Genomic DNA, 16,782 nt, shown 5'->3' with positions numbered 1-16,782 from the left:
GATATCATTGAGAAATGGCCCGACAAAAAGCTCCACAATGAAAAACATTCCATTTTGCTTAATTTTGGCTGATATTTAAAACTGTAGTTAAATATTACACATCTCTATCACACTATGATTAAATCACTCGTAGTTTATTAGTAGCCTTAATCGTAGTCAGTACATGTACTTGCAACATTTTTGTTCATGTTAAATATACTTTATTTGCATACTTTGTTGATGATTTGGTTTGTTTATTATAGTAAGCTTGACATTTTTAGCACCGTCTCGACTCATTTACTTCTTGATCGGTCCCGTTTATTTTGAAAGGGTCTGACAGTTGTAAGGCGGAAGTGTGGCTTTAGCCTAGCGCGAATTTTCTTCAGATGGTCTTTCAAGTTTGCCTGTAGATTGTCAGCTTCATCATAACAACTCACAGTGAGTGGAAGAGCCAAACAAGACTAAAATACAAGTTCACATAGAGCAGAGAGTCAGCGGCTGTGTTTCTGTCTTGTGTTAGACTGTTTGATTCTTTGCCTGGTTTAATATTAAGTTCTGTAGTCTCGTTAGCTACTGATGGTGCAGAGTTAGCTATTATTGCTAATTAAGTGGCCTTGACTTTGGCTGATGCTTTAAAACAGCAGTCAACACCCGTTATCTTTGGTGTGGCTTCCAGACAAGAAATGGCGGATGGCGTAGATGTAATGGACGGTGATCTGGAAGATGGGGAGATCTCCGGGTCCAGCTCGGATACTGAGATGGGAACTGCAGCACAAGATCGCCCCCAGGTTCCTCCAGCATTCAGCGGCCAGTCCTTCCAGAACAGAGCCGCTGCACAGCTCCCTGCCACCGCCTACCGCAGCACCGGTAGAACGGTGGAGTCCAGCGACAGTGAACCGGACTCGTCGGACGAGGAGGCGGCTGTATGGCGCCGGAAACGCCAGAAAGTGTCCAACGCTCCCCAGCCGCCTGCCTGCACTGCCCGGCCAGGGTCGACACACCTGCCAGCCGCCAGCGCGCTGGGAGGTCGCAAGGTGAACAACATTTGGGGCTCCGTGGTCCAGGAGCAGTGCCAGGATGCCATAACTGCAGAACTTGGCATATTTGGCATGGAAGGTGAAGTTAGCATGTCCAGCAGAAATGTGGAGACTTATAACTTTGTCCTGGCCCGTAAGATAATGGAGAAGGAGAGGGAGATGGAGAGGCAGTCGAAGGATGGAGGGGAAGAAAGAATGCTGGACTCTCAGCTGGAGGAATACATGAAGGGCCGGGGGTCAGAGGAGAGTGCAGGAGGAGATGCAAAGAGGAAGAGACCAACTAAAGAGAGACTGGGCCCCAGAGCTGAGATGGACATCAAGGGCCGGTATGAGATCACAGAGGATGACCCTGAGGATAAAGTGGCAGATGAGATAGCACACAGGCTGCAAGAGCCTAAAAAAGACCTGATCGAGCGTGTTGTGAAAGCCGTTGGAAAGAAAAAAGCCATAGAACTGCTCGGAGAGACTGCCACGCTAGAGGAAAATGGCGGAGTGTACACCATGGACGGCAGCAGGCGACGAACACCCGGAGGGGTGTATCTCAACCTGCTGAAGAACACGCCCAGCATCACCAAGGCCCAGATCAGGCAGATATTCTTCGAGGAACAACAGAAAGAACAGAAGAGCAAGAAAGCTGCTCAGAAGAGGCGGCGGCACATAGTGGCCAAGAAGATGAAGCAGGCCATCGGCACACTGAACCTGCAGGATCACGACGACGTCTCCAGGGAGACTTTCGCCAGTGACACCAACGAGGCCTTGGAGTCACTGGAGGAGGCTGCAGAGGAGGAGGGTCAGGAGGAGGCTGCTGTGGGGGCTGAGGAGACAGCAGTGGTCTACAACTCTGCAGACCTGGAAGTCTTCTGAGGACTGCCTGATATGATATGGACTACAATTCTAATGAAACACTGAAAGCACTATGAAAGTGATCACACCTGTGTCCTTTTTTTGTTTACCTTAGCAATAAAAGGGGAACTTAAAATTTCGTTCATGTTTGGTACAGCATGGAACAGAGTAAAACTTACAAGTTAGTTTGATTTGTTGCAGCATACATGTTGATTTTGAAATATAATTTCTCTTCTGTCATTTTCATGTTTCATGATAAAGTTGAGTTGATCTGTTAAATTCATTTGTTTAATTGGAATATAAATAAAGGTGACTTGAGCAAAATGAGTTAAAATAAAACAGGTGGTTTGTACATTTGGCCTCGCTTAATGGTCCTACTCATGACAAAAATAATATTTAAGGTTAGTTTTTAGCATTGCCATTCAGATTCAGTCCCTCATCACTCAGGATGGGCATCAGATCTAGATTGTGGGGTTGAATATCCTCAATCTGTTTTTACTAATAACACAGGTTTGAAAAGGTATCAGTGCAGAAGTTTGTCCACTAGATGGCAGACATACTGTTTCCCACAAGGACAACCTTACAACAAGATAAAGTATTTATCCCATCCAAGGCCATAAAAGAACACAATACAAAAAATATTTGAAATCTAATAGTTAGAAAAAACCAATACAACACACCAACAGTATACACAAATGTACTCTGATATCAAACAATAGACTGACCCAGAACTAAAGTAAGAAAGACAAATAATAAACTTACATAAGAAGTATAAAAATAGCTCTTAAAAAGGCTGGAATGGTGTAAGGGAATAAAGTGTCTATAGATAGAAACACTTGCAGTTTTACTGCACTTGAATGAGAATAATATCCACTCAGCTGATGTTCAAACAGATAACAGTGTAACATATTGGATCATCATCGGTGGCAGCAGATTCTGTACTGTGACGCCAAAGGCACAAAATACAATATCCTGGTTACTCTACACAACACACACACACACACCAAACAAAGAGCCAATTTGTCACTGACCCTAATTTATCGGCCCATCCACATCTCAAACACGTCTACACTGATCACATGCATCAGCTCCTAATGGAGGTTTCTGGTACAGCAACACTGATCAGGTGTGTTAAAGCACGACTATGTCAGATCTGCTCAGTCTCTGTTATTGTCTTCATCTTTCAAAAAAGAAAATTAAAATAAATTCTTGCACTAACCGGGTACAACATGTGGATGGCAGCAAAGGTCTGATTATGGAGTGGTAACAGTATGAACTTTACTGAAACATTAATTCATGTTAATTCCATTACAATACTGAATTAGCACAATAGAGCTGTTCATAAGTCATCTTTATATCAGAGAGAATTATTAATAATGCTTTAACCCTGTGAGCCCGTACGTATCATATATGATACCCACATTTCTGGGACTCATTGCATCACCATCAAGCATAAACTTTGCATTTAACCCTTTTAGATGAACTCTTATGCTCGTATACTGACTCCTGGTAGACACTCCTCACTTTTCTAAATGTTTTGACATGTGTGATACAAACAAAAAATATAATTAGAATTTTTTTTTTTTAATTTTTTTTTTTTACATTTTGTCAAAGGGACAAATAAAGAGTTCATATTTGAAAAATTAGAATTTTCTGACCATTCTTTCATAGTTCAGGTCTCACAGGGTTAATTTATGGGCCTGATATTTCCTTATTATGTCCAACATGAACAATGTACTTTAGCTGTCATTATCGGGAAAATGAAGACAAAATTTTGGAAGTTATTGTGAATTTCCAGAGGAACTTCACTGAAGGAAGCACTGCATTTAAACCAGCCTGTAGATAAATGGCAGATTTTTGCTAACTAATTGTTGTCCACTGTCTAAAACTCTACAATAGGTTATGATAGCTTAGTATTTACTTGAAATCAAATAACTCAAAGAAACATCTGAACACAATCTAAACACATCTAACATATTAACACTTTAACACAGTTGTTGCTTCAAACAGTTGCCTATGTACACACCCTGCAAACAAAGCGCAACATTAGCAACACTGAGTTGTGTTTCTACTCACTTGATGAGTTCAAATTTTCACTCTCCCTTTAGCTCAGTTTTCATCTCAGCCATCTCCTGAGAAAATTCTCTGAGATTCTGTCTGCTAAATGTAAACTAATGTTCCATGTACAGCAGTAAACAGACATACTGTTTACCATCCAATATTCGCCCTACAAATCCGAGTTTTTACTTGTGCTTCACAGACCTCCGTAAACAAACACCCCTCGCTAAAGCAGCTGCATCTAAATCAAAATAAAAGTGCACAGTCGCCCCACACAGCTCCGGGGGGAGAATGATAGCCTTTAATGGTGCCAGTGGATTTGTCAGCTGAAGTGCCTTGGAAATGATCATTATCTCTGCTCATGGCTTCCACATGAAAGGCCCGGCGTTCTGGCAGAACTACGTTTGATAATCCCACCACTTATGGCTGTTTTCATATTTGCTGGCGGATATGTCCTCTGATAAGCCGTCACTGTGTACATCATGATTTCATGCGGCAATTAGGCAAGCTGATTAAGGTCTGTGAAAGGTGCAGGGATCAGCTTCCTGCAATTGAGTTTTACTGTCGCTTCATCTGCTCATGTGCAGGGTTTATTGCATATGTTATGATTTGAAGAAGACGACAGTTTACTGCTCATATGACGGCAAACAGACTCGTACTGTTTGCTTTAATGGTAAAGGCGATCAAAGCACGATTATCAAAGAACTGCGTGAGTTGCAGGAGGTGACTGATGTTCTGCCTCGTCTTATTCATGTGGAATTGTTACACGCAGTCTCTGGTCTCAGGACCTCTGTATCTGTCACCTGGCAACAAACTTGTTGCCTGGATACAACACGCTGTTTCTTATTTCCATTGGATCAAACAGGACCAGGGTTGAAAGACTTGTATCTTTGGACAGGGAGGGGAGGTGTTGCATGACGTCAGCATTCAGAGAGGTTGTCAAAATATATTGCTCCAGAAAACAAAACGTCTATGTGTTGTTTTTGTGCTAACAAAAAATTAGCATTACCTTGACAGACACTGCACTTCTTTTGAGCATCTGCTCTTTGAGGTTTGTCCACACTCATCGAGCTGTGTCATGGATGAACAGCTCACCGCCTAGCATGTCACAAATCAGGAAATCGGAGGAAGCAGTTCAAAGACTTTTTTTCTTCCTCTAATGATCACACAAGCAGAAGTAAAATGCAATCTAAGTTTATCGGTGCACCCCTGCTGACCCAGAGAGCCCAGAGCTAATCTTGGAGACGTTGACAGAAGCAAGAACGCCACCACAATTAGACGTCAGATCCGTGATTGGGCAGAGAGAGGCTGCAATTTTCAATGTGCCTTCCTCTCGCAGTCAGTGGCCAGAAGAGCAGCAGTAAAGGTGAGTTAGATAACATCGTCAGAGAACCACTGAGCAGTCGGTGACTCATCACTTTCACCAAAAACAAAGACGACATGGTTGGGAGAAGAAAAGAAAAGAGACAACAGATCACGTTCATAAAGTGCGTGGCCTCTGGGGAAGATGTCACTTCAGTCCAAAGTCTATCCCATACTTGTTACTGTTACTGAGAAACATTTTGCACATGGCTTGTGCAGAATTTTCAATTAGTTGCAATGTTAGCTCAACTGCTGATGAAGGTGCTTCTCCTTGTAAATGGTAATGGAGACCAAAAGGGGAAGCAGGAGGTAGCAGACTGCAATTTGTCCAATGCCTTTGCATTCATCTAAACCACTGTGAGGTTCTGCACAAGCCTAAAACCGAGACCTAAACCCGTCCTATATATAACGCCACGTGGACTCTGATAAATGACCTCAAGTGAGTCAGTGTCATTTGGGGCTAAAGATTATCAATTATACAGTATAAAATCACACTCAGCTATAAGGATTCTTTGAGTTTAGCTTCGAGCCACACCTAAAATGGCCAGAATAAATTATTGCAATTCATCTGATAATTATTTGGATTTTTCAGCCTGGACCAAGGTGTGGGACTGACCACACACAACTGTCATGTGGCTCTAATCTGATCTCAGAAAGTCTTTAGAACTGCCTTGTGTCATTGTACATGTTGGTGATTTTTTTGGACATACAAGAAAAATGAAATGCTCTTTTTAAAATAATCCTACTTTGCACTGTAGTGATGAAGCAGCCCAAATGATGTGACAATCTAGTCAAACGAAGCATGAAATTGATCAGAGGCTGACAAGAAATCCTCACAGTCACTTCAAATAAAGAGCTATCCTTTCAAACCAAGCATGAAATTGATCATAGTGGCCAGAAATAAGAGGAAGAGGGAAATAATAACGTAAAACTGACTCCCCTTTCAACAGTACCAGAAATGAAATAATGACAGATACCTCAAAAAAGTAACGTGTATAGTCCACCTCCTTGGTTTTCCATACATTATCAATCACATGATTCAGCAATAATCCTCTATGGGTTTGTCACTACAAGTGAAATTCTTCACATCACAATGTCATTTGGCCTATTGTAAATATAAAAACAATGTTTAGTGCTGCTTTAAGATTAAGACAGAAATCCATCACCAAGCATCCCTGAAAGCTGACTCTGTGACAGAGATGCTGTTCAATGTGCCACACTGACCATCACCGAGATGACAAACTGTTCGGTGGGTCTTTTAGACAAAGAGTTACACAAGTGTCTCACAGAAAGGAGAGCTTGTTGCTGAGGTGCAGCTTAAGGCCACAGATAAAGTCAGCCATCATCTCTCTCTGTTAGCTGTTCTCCTGCAGCTTGTTTCTTACTTTTTCCAGAGTAACCTTCCAGCTACATTGCTGATCGTAGCTATTATCCTTACATGAAATGACTTCAAGATAAGAAGACCTTGATGGGTCTCATGTCTCATGTACATTTCATCTGTAGTGGACCATGGAAGAGGGTAATGGGTTTTGGTTGATGCTGATTGAGCTGGACAGGGTGACTGAGCAAGTCTTTGCGTACACAGGAACCCATAAAGAAGCAGTACAATTACTCTACCATGTTCAGGTGGAGGTCTGGCTTCACCCTGAGAATCCAAAGTTAAATTGTGAGAGTGTACAAAGCCACAAAGTCTGAAATGGAGCTCCAATGCTTGAGGTTTCCTTTCTCACACTCCTTTATGAGCGATAACTGGCACTTTCCCTTTTCAGCGATGTTCCTGATTCCTTGATGTGGGCGGCCCCTTTTTTAGTTGTGGTTAAGCAGCCAACTATGCCAGCGCTATTTATGACTATTTCCTCTCAAAGCTTTAAGCCGGTATGACGTAACTCCAATCAAACGCTCGCCCTGGATGTTCAGACACACAGTGGGTGAACCCTATCGCTGTGACGTGGGACGACCTTAATTAGAATTTCACAGAAACAGGAATCTCTTAAAATATGACAAACCAAATGTGAGTGGGTTGTTTTTGGTAGGTGTTACTCAATGTGCAGAGAGATATTAACAACATCATGGTTATTATGGCCTCCAAAAAGATAATGCAGATAATTTTGACGATTAAATTACTCAAGATTATCATAAAGTCAAACTCAATTCGATACTATTAATGGTCAACATTTTTCTGAACTAGTCATTCAATATATTTACACTAAGCGGGGGGATGTAATTGGACTCAGTAACGCTGAAACTAACACTACTTGTGCAAATCTTATAATTTAACAAACTGACATCAACACCGTCAGCTCAGTTAGAGGTGCTGTTTATGGTGTTTGTAATATTTAGTCCAGCCCTAACTACATACACAAGGAGAAAACACCTCTTATTTTCAGCCACACCTGCTGCACATCAGTCATTCTGTAGCAGGTTGGTTGTCTCATGCAGTTTGCTTTTGTGATGTGTGTATAGAGTTGGTGGAGAGTGTGTGTGAATGGGGTTATGAATGTGTAAATGAGCTTCTCACGGTTACCTAAAGACCACTCAGCGTGATCGGAGCTACAACAACACATAAGCACTTCTCTGTGAAGGAGGCACGAGGACCCGACAGAGCAGGACATGTCACTGAACGAGAAAACCTTGTCAAGTACACAGAGTGACAGATTGGCCCGAGAACACCATTAAACTGCCCCGTTCAGAGCTGAATGAGGGATCATTTGCATACAAATAGTGTGCCTATATAAATCAATGATGGATGAGTACACCAATACAGACTCCATCACTTTTTTTTTTTCCTGCATGAAGGACACAGCCCCAGGGGAGCTGATGACAGAAAAGTCCAACACAAAAATGGCAGATTGATACAAATGTTCCTCTGAGGCAGAAATGATTTTAGCGGTTGAGGTAAAGCTCTGTAGGTGAAACCAAAGAGCTGTAAGACTCCGGTCTGAACTGACATAAGAGATGGAGAAAACTTTAAATGATTGTAAATACTCTATTGTAAGTGTTAATCAATTTTCCAAAGCCAGCAACAGAACAGCAACATTTCTCATTCAGATATCAACTAAACTCCTCTGATCTTTGTCCACGCTATCCATGTTTGTGTTGTTTGTCCTGTTGTTATTTACTTTCCGGTGCTTCCCTGCAATCATTTCTGAAATCTCATATACTGGAGCTTGTCAGTATGTGAACACACAAACCTGCCAGACTTTTCAAATCAAGTCCAACTCCTCAGCTGCATTACCACAGCAAATTTATTTCCATGTGGAAACAAAATTGCTGCCTTGAATATAACAAATTGATCTAAAAATCTATAGGATGAAAATGTTTAAATCTTCAGATGTTATCAACTTTCTTATCAACACATTACAGTCTCTTGACATCTCTCTTTACAGGTTGCTCTCTGCTAAATGTTTTGGCTTGGGCCAAGTGGCGGTGTCCTCGAACTGGATGGCGATCTCATTAATCTGCTGGATGACTTTACCACCTCTGTCATTCCTCCCTGCCCCTCTGATAATAGGCTTCTATTATGTCGACCAATGTGTATTCGCCCGGACTCACAGACCACTAGGATTGCTTGGGTCCCATCATGGGTCTGCTCTGGGCACTGCACACACATTTGTCTCACATTTGTCTCCCACCTCAGTAAGAATGTAGGTTGCTGGTACTGCATGCTGTGAGATGGCATGGAAAAGAAAAGTTCTTGGTTTCCACTATGTCTGGAGTTGACTGTGACCTATAAAACAATGGCTTTAGTTGGGATTACCTCTGTCTTTTTAAAATCTTTTGTTGTTAAATGTGCCAAAATTAAAGAACCAGTCCCAGACAGGGAAACACAGTTTGCTATTAAACCCACAGCCAATGAGATGATTGATATTAATTTTATCTCTATATGACCTGTAGCCTAGCCTGGTTCTAGACATCTGAATCGCTGCCCACATCTCATATTTTTTTCAGTGATTCGAATAAAGTTGGCCTGGTTCTGTGCTCACTGACAGCTGTTTCCCTGGTCAGAAGAACAGCTCAGCCAATCAGAGCTTTGCAGGACTGGAAGCGTTTTTCTCCAATGTCAAAGTCAGAAAAGTGTCCACCAACAAACTGTGACACACGTGAACAACCAGCACAGCATAGGTTGTCGTAAATCGACAAAAATCTTCAACAACTCTTAAATCAGTGGATTTCTTCCACAGGCACGTCAAAGTTTACCCCTAACTTTCGCTACAGCAGCTCCCATGTCAACAGAAAATGAGGCTGTTGGATGGATGTGTCACTCACTACGAGCTGATTAGGACAAAATGGAGCAAACCTCCCACCTGAACACAAAATGGCTAACATCAAAACGGTATTAGATTAAAATTATGGGAAACAAAATCACTCTTTAGTCTGATTGTCAGGCTCAATGTAGCCTGTAAAATAGCAGCGATACAGAGATAGCCCTGGGAGGCAGACAGGAAGAAAAGATGGCCAAGCTGCATCAGCAATAACAGAACAAGCCTACAACTCCATATACGCCATAACCTCAACACGCCTTGCTGTCTTATCTTCATGGCATTTTTAGGTATACCTGCGAAGCAAACAGGAAAGAGCTTTGTATAGTCACACTAATAAAGTAATAGTCGGGTGCTAGGTCAAAGGGTAATGGTGCAATTCACATTCCCCTCCAAAACTTTTCATCTGGAATCAGCATGCTTTTTAACTTCAGTGAAAGGGAGGGGAGCGCACAGTACATCCACACGTTACACATGATTAAGGAATCATTTTTCATATGAATTGCTCCTAATCTGAGCAATTCCACTGTTTAACATTAATTGGCTCATTAAATCACTGCCAGCAGGCTGACACCAGCGTGAGATTAATAAGCTCCATCTCTGTGATGTGGACAAATTCTCCCAGCTTTTCAGCGGAGTCTAGGCCGTCACGGAGGGCTGGAAGCTGGATGAGGAATTCAGGTGAGAACGCCTCTAAATTAAACAAAGTTTTAAGAACACTCATCTTGAATTAATGCGAGGCAGAGGGGATGGAAGTGTGAGGTCAGAGAAATATTGTTCTTTCTCTCAAATGAATCACTGGTCCCTGCTAAAAATATCCAGTGAAGCAAGCACATTAGTCTGCGAGGAAGCCAGATTAGGTGCTATATTAGTCACTGGGTCTCCACTACAGTCACACAAGTACCACTGATCGCTTTTGTTCCCTCCCCCTGAAAATTACTAAAAGCCCATAACAGTGAGTAGGAGCACTGTATTACTTTACAGGGCTGCACAACACAAGCTGGAGGTTGAGACGGAGTAAAGCCTCACTGTCTTAAACTGTCACTCTGTCCATACACTGCACTAAAATATTCATATTATCATTGTCATTTCCATTAGCCCACCAAACCAGATTGGGAATGATTTTTAAATGACAGTATAAGGATTAGATTTACTGTATCCTTTCTTCAGCCTCACATGTGATTGAATGGAAATGACAGTTAAAATGTTTATTGTTAACAGACAACAGACTCTCCTGCTCTCCCTCACTATATTATTATTCAAAATACAGATTAAGAGAGAAAATAACCAATTATGAGGAGAAAAATGTTCCTAATAAATGAAGACAGCCATGGTTCTTTTGTTAATCAGACACATACAACACAAATCCATTATTTTCAACTAGATGGTGAATCAGAAAACACTGAATCTTCTTCAGTAGGTTTTTCCAATTAAGGGGTATATTCCACTAAGGTTGGTCATGTGCATCCTCGCTCAGGTCTGCTCAAAGATCCCTCCATGCTCCTCCGAACAGAAATAAGAACACAGCCTTCATGAAAATGGTCTGGAAGGGGAGTAAAGAGAAGATCAACAAGCCGGGAACAATCAAATAAGGAACTGGCATGTACCCAGTCTCTTCTGTTGACCCTCCATCTCTGGTAAACACCAACGTCTTTTAAATGTCACACCTCCCAATTTAGGACACAGGCTTTTGCCTAAATATACATTTAAAGGGGACTGCAGTGACTTAGCTTTGGTCTTATATTAAGCTTGAAAGGATGAAATATTCTGATTTAGCTCTTCACAGCCACAGATGATACTATACTACTGTTTTCACAGTTTCCAGAAAGCTGCATTAGAGACTTCGGGGCATTTCCACATAAAGACTACAACCAACAACTCGATAAAACATTAATAGCTGCTTTTGTTCATCAGAGATTAACGACTGGTCACCTGACAGCCAACGCAGCTTGATTATCAAAGGCCAGATGAGAATGTTCTGTGTCTGGTCAGACACTAAAGGAGGTGTGGAGGTGAATACTCCTTCCCATAGCTGAAGCACAACATCGTAATATAATGTCATCAAACAACAAACACAGCATCCAAAACACAACAGAGTAAAACCCAGTGAGAGTTAGTTGTTTACGTTGTTTTTACAAACAGAGGACCACAGGTTTGTAGCTAAGCTAATAAGGAAGGTAACGTCTGCTGGCATTTTGAATTATGCATCAATCCAAATAATCCCACTGTGTTAGCAAACTTGTGTTGTTAGGTCTCTGTGGCTATAAAACCCGTTGAACACTTCACGGACAGATCCCATGATACAGAACAAACACAGAGACAGCAGGTAATATAACTAAAGTTAGCCACTTTGTTTAAATCCTATTTACAGAGCCAGGCCTGTGTAGGAGCACCAGACTATTGTCAGCACACACATAGAACAGCTAGCATAACCGTGAGGAGATATTCACTGAAACGGACAAAAGGTGATTTGGCTTAGAATCACTGGCTACACCTTTAAGTGTTACTGTGCAAGCCTGAGTGGAACCGTGCTGGTAGAACCATCACATAATTACTGTTGTGCTCATAACCAGTCTGTTTACTGTCATTACATCTGCATACTTGCATAATGGAGGCTGCTTTACAACAAGACCGTTCACCTGCCAATGCACTGCAAACCATGATAAGTCACGAATAATGTCAAGAATAATGCTGAAGAAAATTCACATGCATTGGCCCATGAGACTAAAATAATCTCAAACCAGAATCAGTAGAAATATCCCTCTTCAGTCCCACTTGGGTGCTTTTAAAATCTTTGTGGTATGCTTGTATGCCACGCTCCACACATTTTCAGTATTCCACATACATAACACAGTGTGTTTCAAATCAGTATATTCATAATGCATAAATTGGCATCAAAACCCACATCCCGAGGAAAGCAGGGAAAGTTTGGACCGCCTGTTCTGTACATTAAATGAGCGTAATATTTACAGCACATACAGCAGCTTTAAAATAATATAGTTAAATAACTAAAAAGATAAACTGTAACTATGTTTATCAGAAGCAAACAGATGAAGGTCAAGATCAGACACCTGTAGCTGCAAACCTACCCCCAAAACACTGCCACATGGGTCACACTTCAGACATGGTTATGGTTGTGGTTAAGGAGGGTGTGTCTATAGTCATCACCAACCAATGCCATCAAAATAAACAGACCCATTTGGTGATGACACGCCTGTGTCGTGTCGAACTACAGGCCTGAACTGACGGCGTGGAGCTGCTGGCACTGCGGCACTGAGATTGGACGTGCCTCCATAAACCTGCTTCAGTAATGTAGCCCCCTTAGTCTCTAGGAGCAGAGTGGAAAATCCAAAGTGACTGGAATTATGTAAAGTAACACACTACTGGCTTTTTATAGAAGGGGACCGCCTCCCGTCGGCATGGTAACCGGCTGCCATAATTGGCCCCCCCAGTTCTGCTGGTGTGAATCCAGGCATTCCTCCCTTCACTGTCTTGCGTGTGCGGTTCTGGATAATCGAGGCGGTGACAGAGAGGTGAACAAATTTGACTTAGGCTACACAACAGGCTAATCAGCACAAGCACGCGTCACTTTCACCTGTTCATTGATAATAGCAGCCTCTCACTCACATCCTCCCTATCAGCAGCTCTGGCACTCTGCTGTTTTCATGCAGCTGTAGCATTTGGCCCGCTTGTCTGATGGCATCAGCTGTAAACTGCCTCGATAGTCGCTTTCTTATCACTCTGTGGCATGTCTTTATATCTTCTTCGAACACCACATGACCTCGCAGCGTCCCAGATCTCATTTTTATCCCTCACATGTGACACAGAGCTGATATTTTTTTAACTAGGGAAACACAGTCATTTCTTTTTGTATGTGTGAGAGTGTTTGTGTGTCAATCTGGGACACGGAAATCCTCATGTTGACGCATGTGACCTACATGCAACTTGTATATTGGACAGACTGCAATTGAATCAGCGTTGCCATGACGATAAATACATCTTCACTCTCCTGAGACAGCCGTTGTAATTTAGCCCCGTGGAGGACAATGAGAAGCAACAATGAGGAGAAAGACAAACAGTGATTTGACTGGTATTTGGGGAGACTCGTCGGCTCAGCTGAACACAAACTGGGATGTGGTGGAGACATGGAGGAGAGTCTGAGCTACAGAGGCAGATGTGACATCTTCTCTTACCCTCACCTGTCTTTAGAGCACTGCCGTCAGAGCCTACTGCTACCAGCAAGGAATAGTTATGAATAAGATGTGAATGCAGCCGTATTCGCTATTATTCTCCTTTCCATTGCATGTGTCTGAGTCTAACCTTGATTTACACAAAGGGCCTAAAGTCCTTCTCATACACACACACACACATATAGGAACACATACAGCTACTTGTACAAGACTTGGACCTGAAAATCTCACACAAATGATGCCATCAAAACCCTCAGCATCTGTGTAATCCCATCTGCCTGCAGCTCTGCACACATTCATTACAGCTGCACAGAGCACTTGATAACTCTACACTGATCCACAACACAGTGTATTTATTTGCACTGACAAGATAATACGCAAACTAATGAAGCCTCAGAGTATAGTATAAAAAAAAACCAACAACACTGAGTTTTTCGTTTATAAATTCCTCATCAACAGGTAAGAAATACTTAATTAACTGTAATGAATGTTTGGGGGAAAGAAAAGACTGCATGTGCTTGAAACTTCTCTCCACTGAAAATGTTTTAAATATCAAACACTAACACTCTGGATGCTCCAGGACAGCAGCTGCAGTCACTTTGAATTCAATGAAAGAATCCAACTCCAGCTTCCAACAGTGATCCCTGCTGTTTGCTCTGTCATTATTTTCCACAAAAGAAACACTCAATAGTTTACTCTATACTGGGCAATAATTGAGCTTTCAGGCTTTGGTGAATAGCTCCATCAGTGACAGGTGTGGTGTGGGCACGACTGTAATTTTCACATCTATGAAATGCAGGATTGTATCGTGACGTTTCTTTTGAAGAAAAAAAGAAAAGTATATTTTTTTCTTTCTATTCTGGGAATTTTTGCCGCAGTGATCTTCACAGGCCTTCACAGCTGCTTGTTATTGGATATCACATCATGCTGTTCTATTACTGTCTTTTCAGGTCAAGATCAGGGCCTTATTGGATCTGATCTGACTCAGGTCTCCATTGGACTGGGTCTCTCTTTTTGGAAAATGGTTGGTTTTGAAATCTATCGCATTGGATGCAAAAGTTTAGACCCATGTACTAAGGAAATTTCACATGGAGACTTTGGACACTTCAGTACCATGTTAGAAAGTTAATGCAGTAAAGTAGACAACAAAGCAATTTTAGACACAGCACAAGTTTCACGAGGAAGGAAATCAAACTCAGATTCTGAGATCTACTTTACGTTACATTCTCCTTACTTCGTTACATTTTTATTGTTACATGTGCTCTTTTAAATGCTCCTACCAAGTCTTGCCCCTCAAAATTGTCTTGATTTTCATTTTTGTCCTCCTCTAATTTAATATAATTAAACCAGCTTAAAATTGACAGTGGTTACTACACATTTCAATACGCACCACTGATATTTTGTGGTAAATAAATTGTTCAATCCTTGCTTACATTGCTAGCTGAACACTTTTCAGAGCCATCTTTCAAGCTTGCATTTGTGTCGACGAACATTTCATTAACCCCAACTGCTACCCACAGTGTTGTGAATGCTATAATACCTGCTATTCTGTAACGTCTGCAATAGTTCTGTCTTAGGTTTTCATTTTATCTACTGAGCTTGAGTCCAGTTTGTCATAGACTGATTTACATCACATTACATAAACAACATCTTTTATAAACGCAAAGCTTGACATGTTCAAGGGCACAGCAAGGTACTGTTCACATAGTTTGTCTTGATTTTGTGCATCAGTCACTTTGCCATAGTAAATTTGTCACTTCCCACAATGAGTTAAATAATGGACCACACTTTTTAGTGACAGGTTTTTCTTACCTTCTCCGTGTGAATAGGGAGCTGATGATGTGCTGCAGGGGCTGATGCTTGGTGAATGAGGCTCTGTCATGTGGAGGTTAGCAGAGACGGGGTCGTCACAGCTGATGAGCTCAACGCTGATCATCAGGGACACATCAAAGGCAGAAATGAACTGCGTTGTCAAGCTGCTGGTTCTCTTTCAGACTCTGTGGATTTGGAAGAGAGTGAAGAACATTAGAGCACTGATTTTTAGCAGCACCAATGCCAACCTGGAGACTTTACTGAGACCTGGAGAAGAATCTAACTCGCGTAACTACCTGACCAAGAACTGAGGTCAAAGGGTCGGCTGTATTTTGTTTTTTGCTTTATAATCAGATAACTTAAAAACTTACTAACAAAAATGATTATTCAGCTTATGAGCGACTCTTACAGGTAACAGTGCTGCTGGGTTTTCTCAGCTTTCTCATACAGCACCGTCTTGTTGCTAGGAAACATCTAAATAGATTTTTGATCTTGTGGAGCGCTTCGTTGCAGTGAGCGTTGCCTGTTGCAGTTAGGCCCGTCTCAAAGACGTCCTGAATCGGCCCTGCATAACTGATGTGCTCATATCAAGGTTGTGCTGCAGACTGTCCCAAATCCACTGTGTGTCAGCTGGTTTGTGAGAGTTTGATCAATAGAAAATTTTTCATATATCATAACATTAAAGAACAATATAACCTGAAATGGCCTAAAGGAAGATCCTGCATTATCTGGGGCCTGTTCTGAAAACATGATATTAGGTTTAAAAGGTGTATATACATTCACTGAGCACTTTATTCAGCTGCACATTCAAGCTGCAGGTCTGCTGGTCTACCATATGCCAGATGTGTTCTTTCTTATTACCTAATCTTGCAGCCCTGTCTTTAGCTTAACTCCTTAATTATTTATGTACAATTACCCAAAGCCAAAGTTAACAGTTCAGCTGTCAAATATCTTGTTTTGTGCAAAAATCCAAAAAGAAAAATCAGACTTGCACACGTGCATATAATTTCACAAAGAAAGAGATTTGTAAAAGAAAAAAAACATGTGTCTGCACAGCTTTATAAATCTAATTAAAAGATTTGTGCTTTAAATTTGTTTTTTGTTTTTGCATGCACACATAATTAAGTTTTTTGTACCTCCGCCCACCAAGAACATGTAAATATTGTCATTGTGCAGAAGAAAATAACCAGTCTAACCTTCTGGCGTTTTATTTCCTGTGTATCTTTGCAAAAATACAATAAA

General features: G+C 41.5%; 1 protein-coding gene across 1 annotated transcript; it reads left to right on the top strand.

Moving 5' to 3' along the window:
- The first annotated feature begins 327 nt into the window (after window positions 1-327).
- On the top strand, window positions 328-2,205 carry phax (phosphorylated adaptor for RNA export). Its single transcript, XM_041029673.1, has 2 exons — window positions 328-417; window positions 656-2,205. Exon 2 carries the CDS (start codon window positions 663-665, stop codon window positions 1,878-1,880), a length of 1,218 nt encoding a protein of 405 aa, XP_040885607.1. The 5' UTR covers window positions 328-417; window positions 656-662; the 3' UTR covers window positions 1,881-2,205.
- The last annotated feature ends 14,577 nt before the right edge of the window (window positions 2,206-16,782 follow it).

Source organism: Toxotes jaculatrix, chromosome 22 (assembly GCF_017976425.1).
Source record: "Toxotes jaculatrix isolate fToxJac2 chromosome 22, fToxJac2.pri, whole genome shotgun sequence".
NCBI lineage: Eukaryota > Metazoa > Chordata > Actinopteri > Toxotidae > Toxotes > Toxotes jaculatrix.
Note: the sequence above shows the minus strand (reverse complement) of the source record. Positions and strands in the feature narration are given on the sequence as shown.

Coding starts and splice junctions, on each gene's coding strand:
- phax (XM_041029673.1), top strand. CDS start 663: ATGGCGGATGGCGTAGATGTAATGGACGGTGATCTGGAAGATGGGGAG.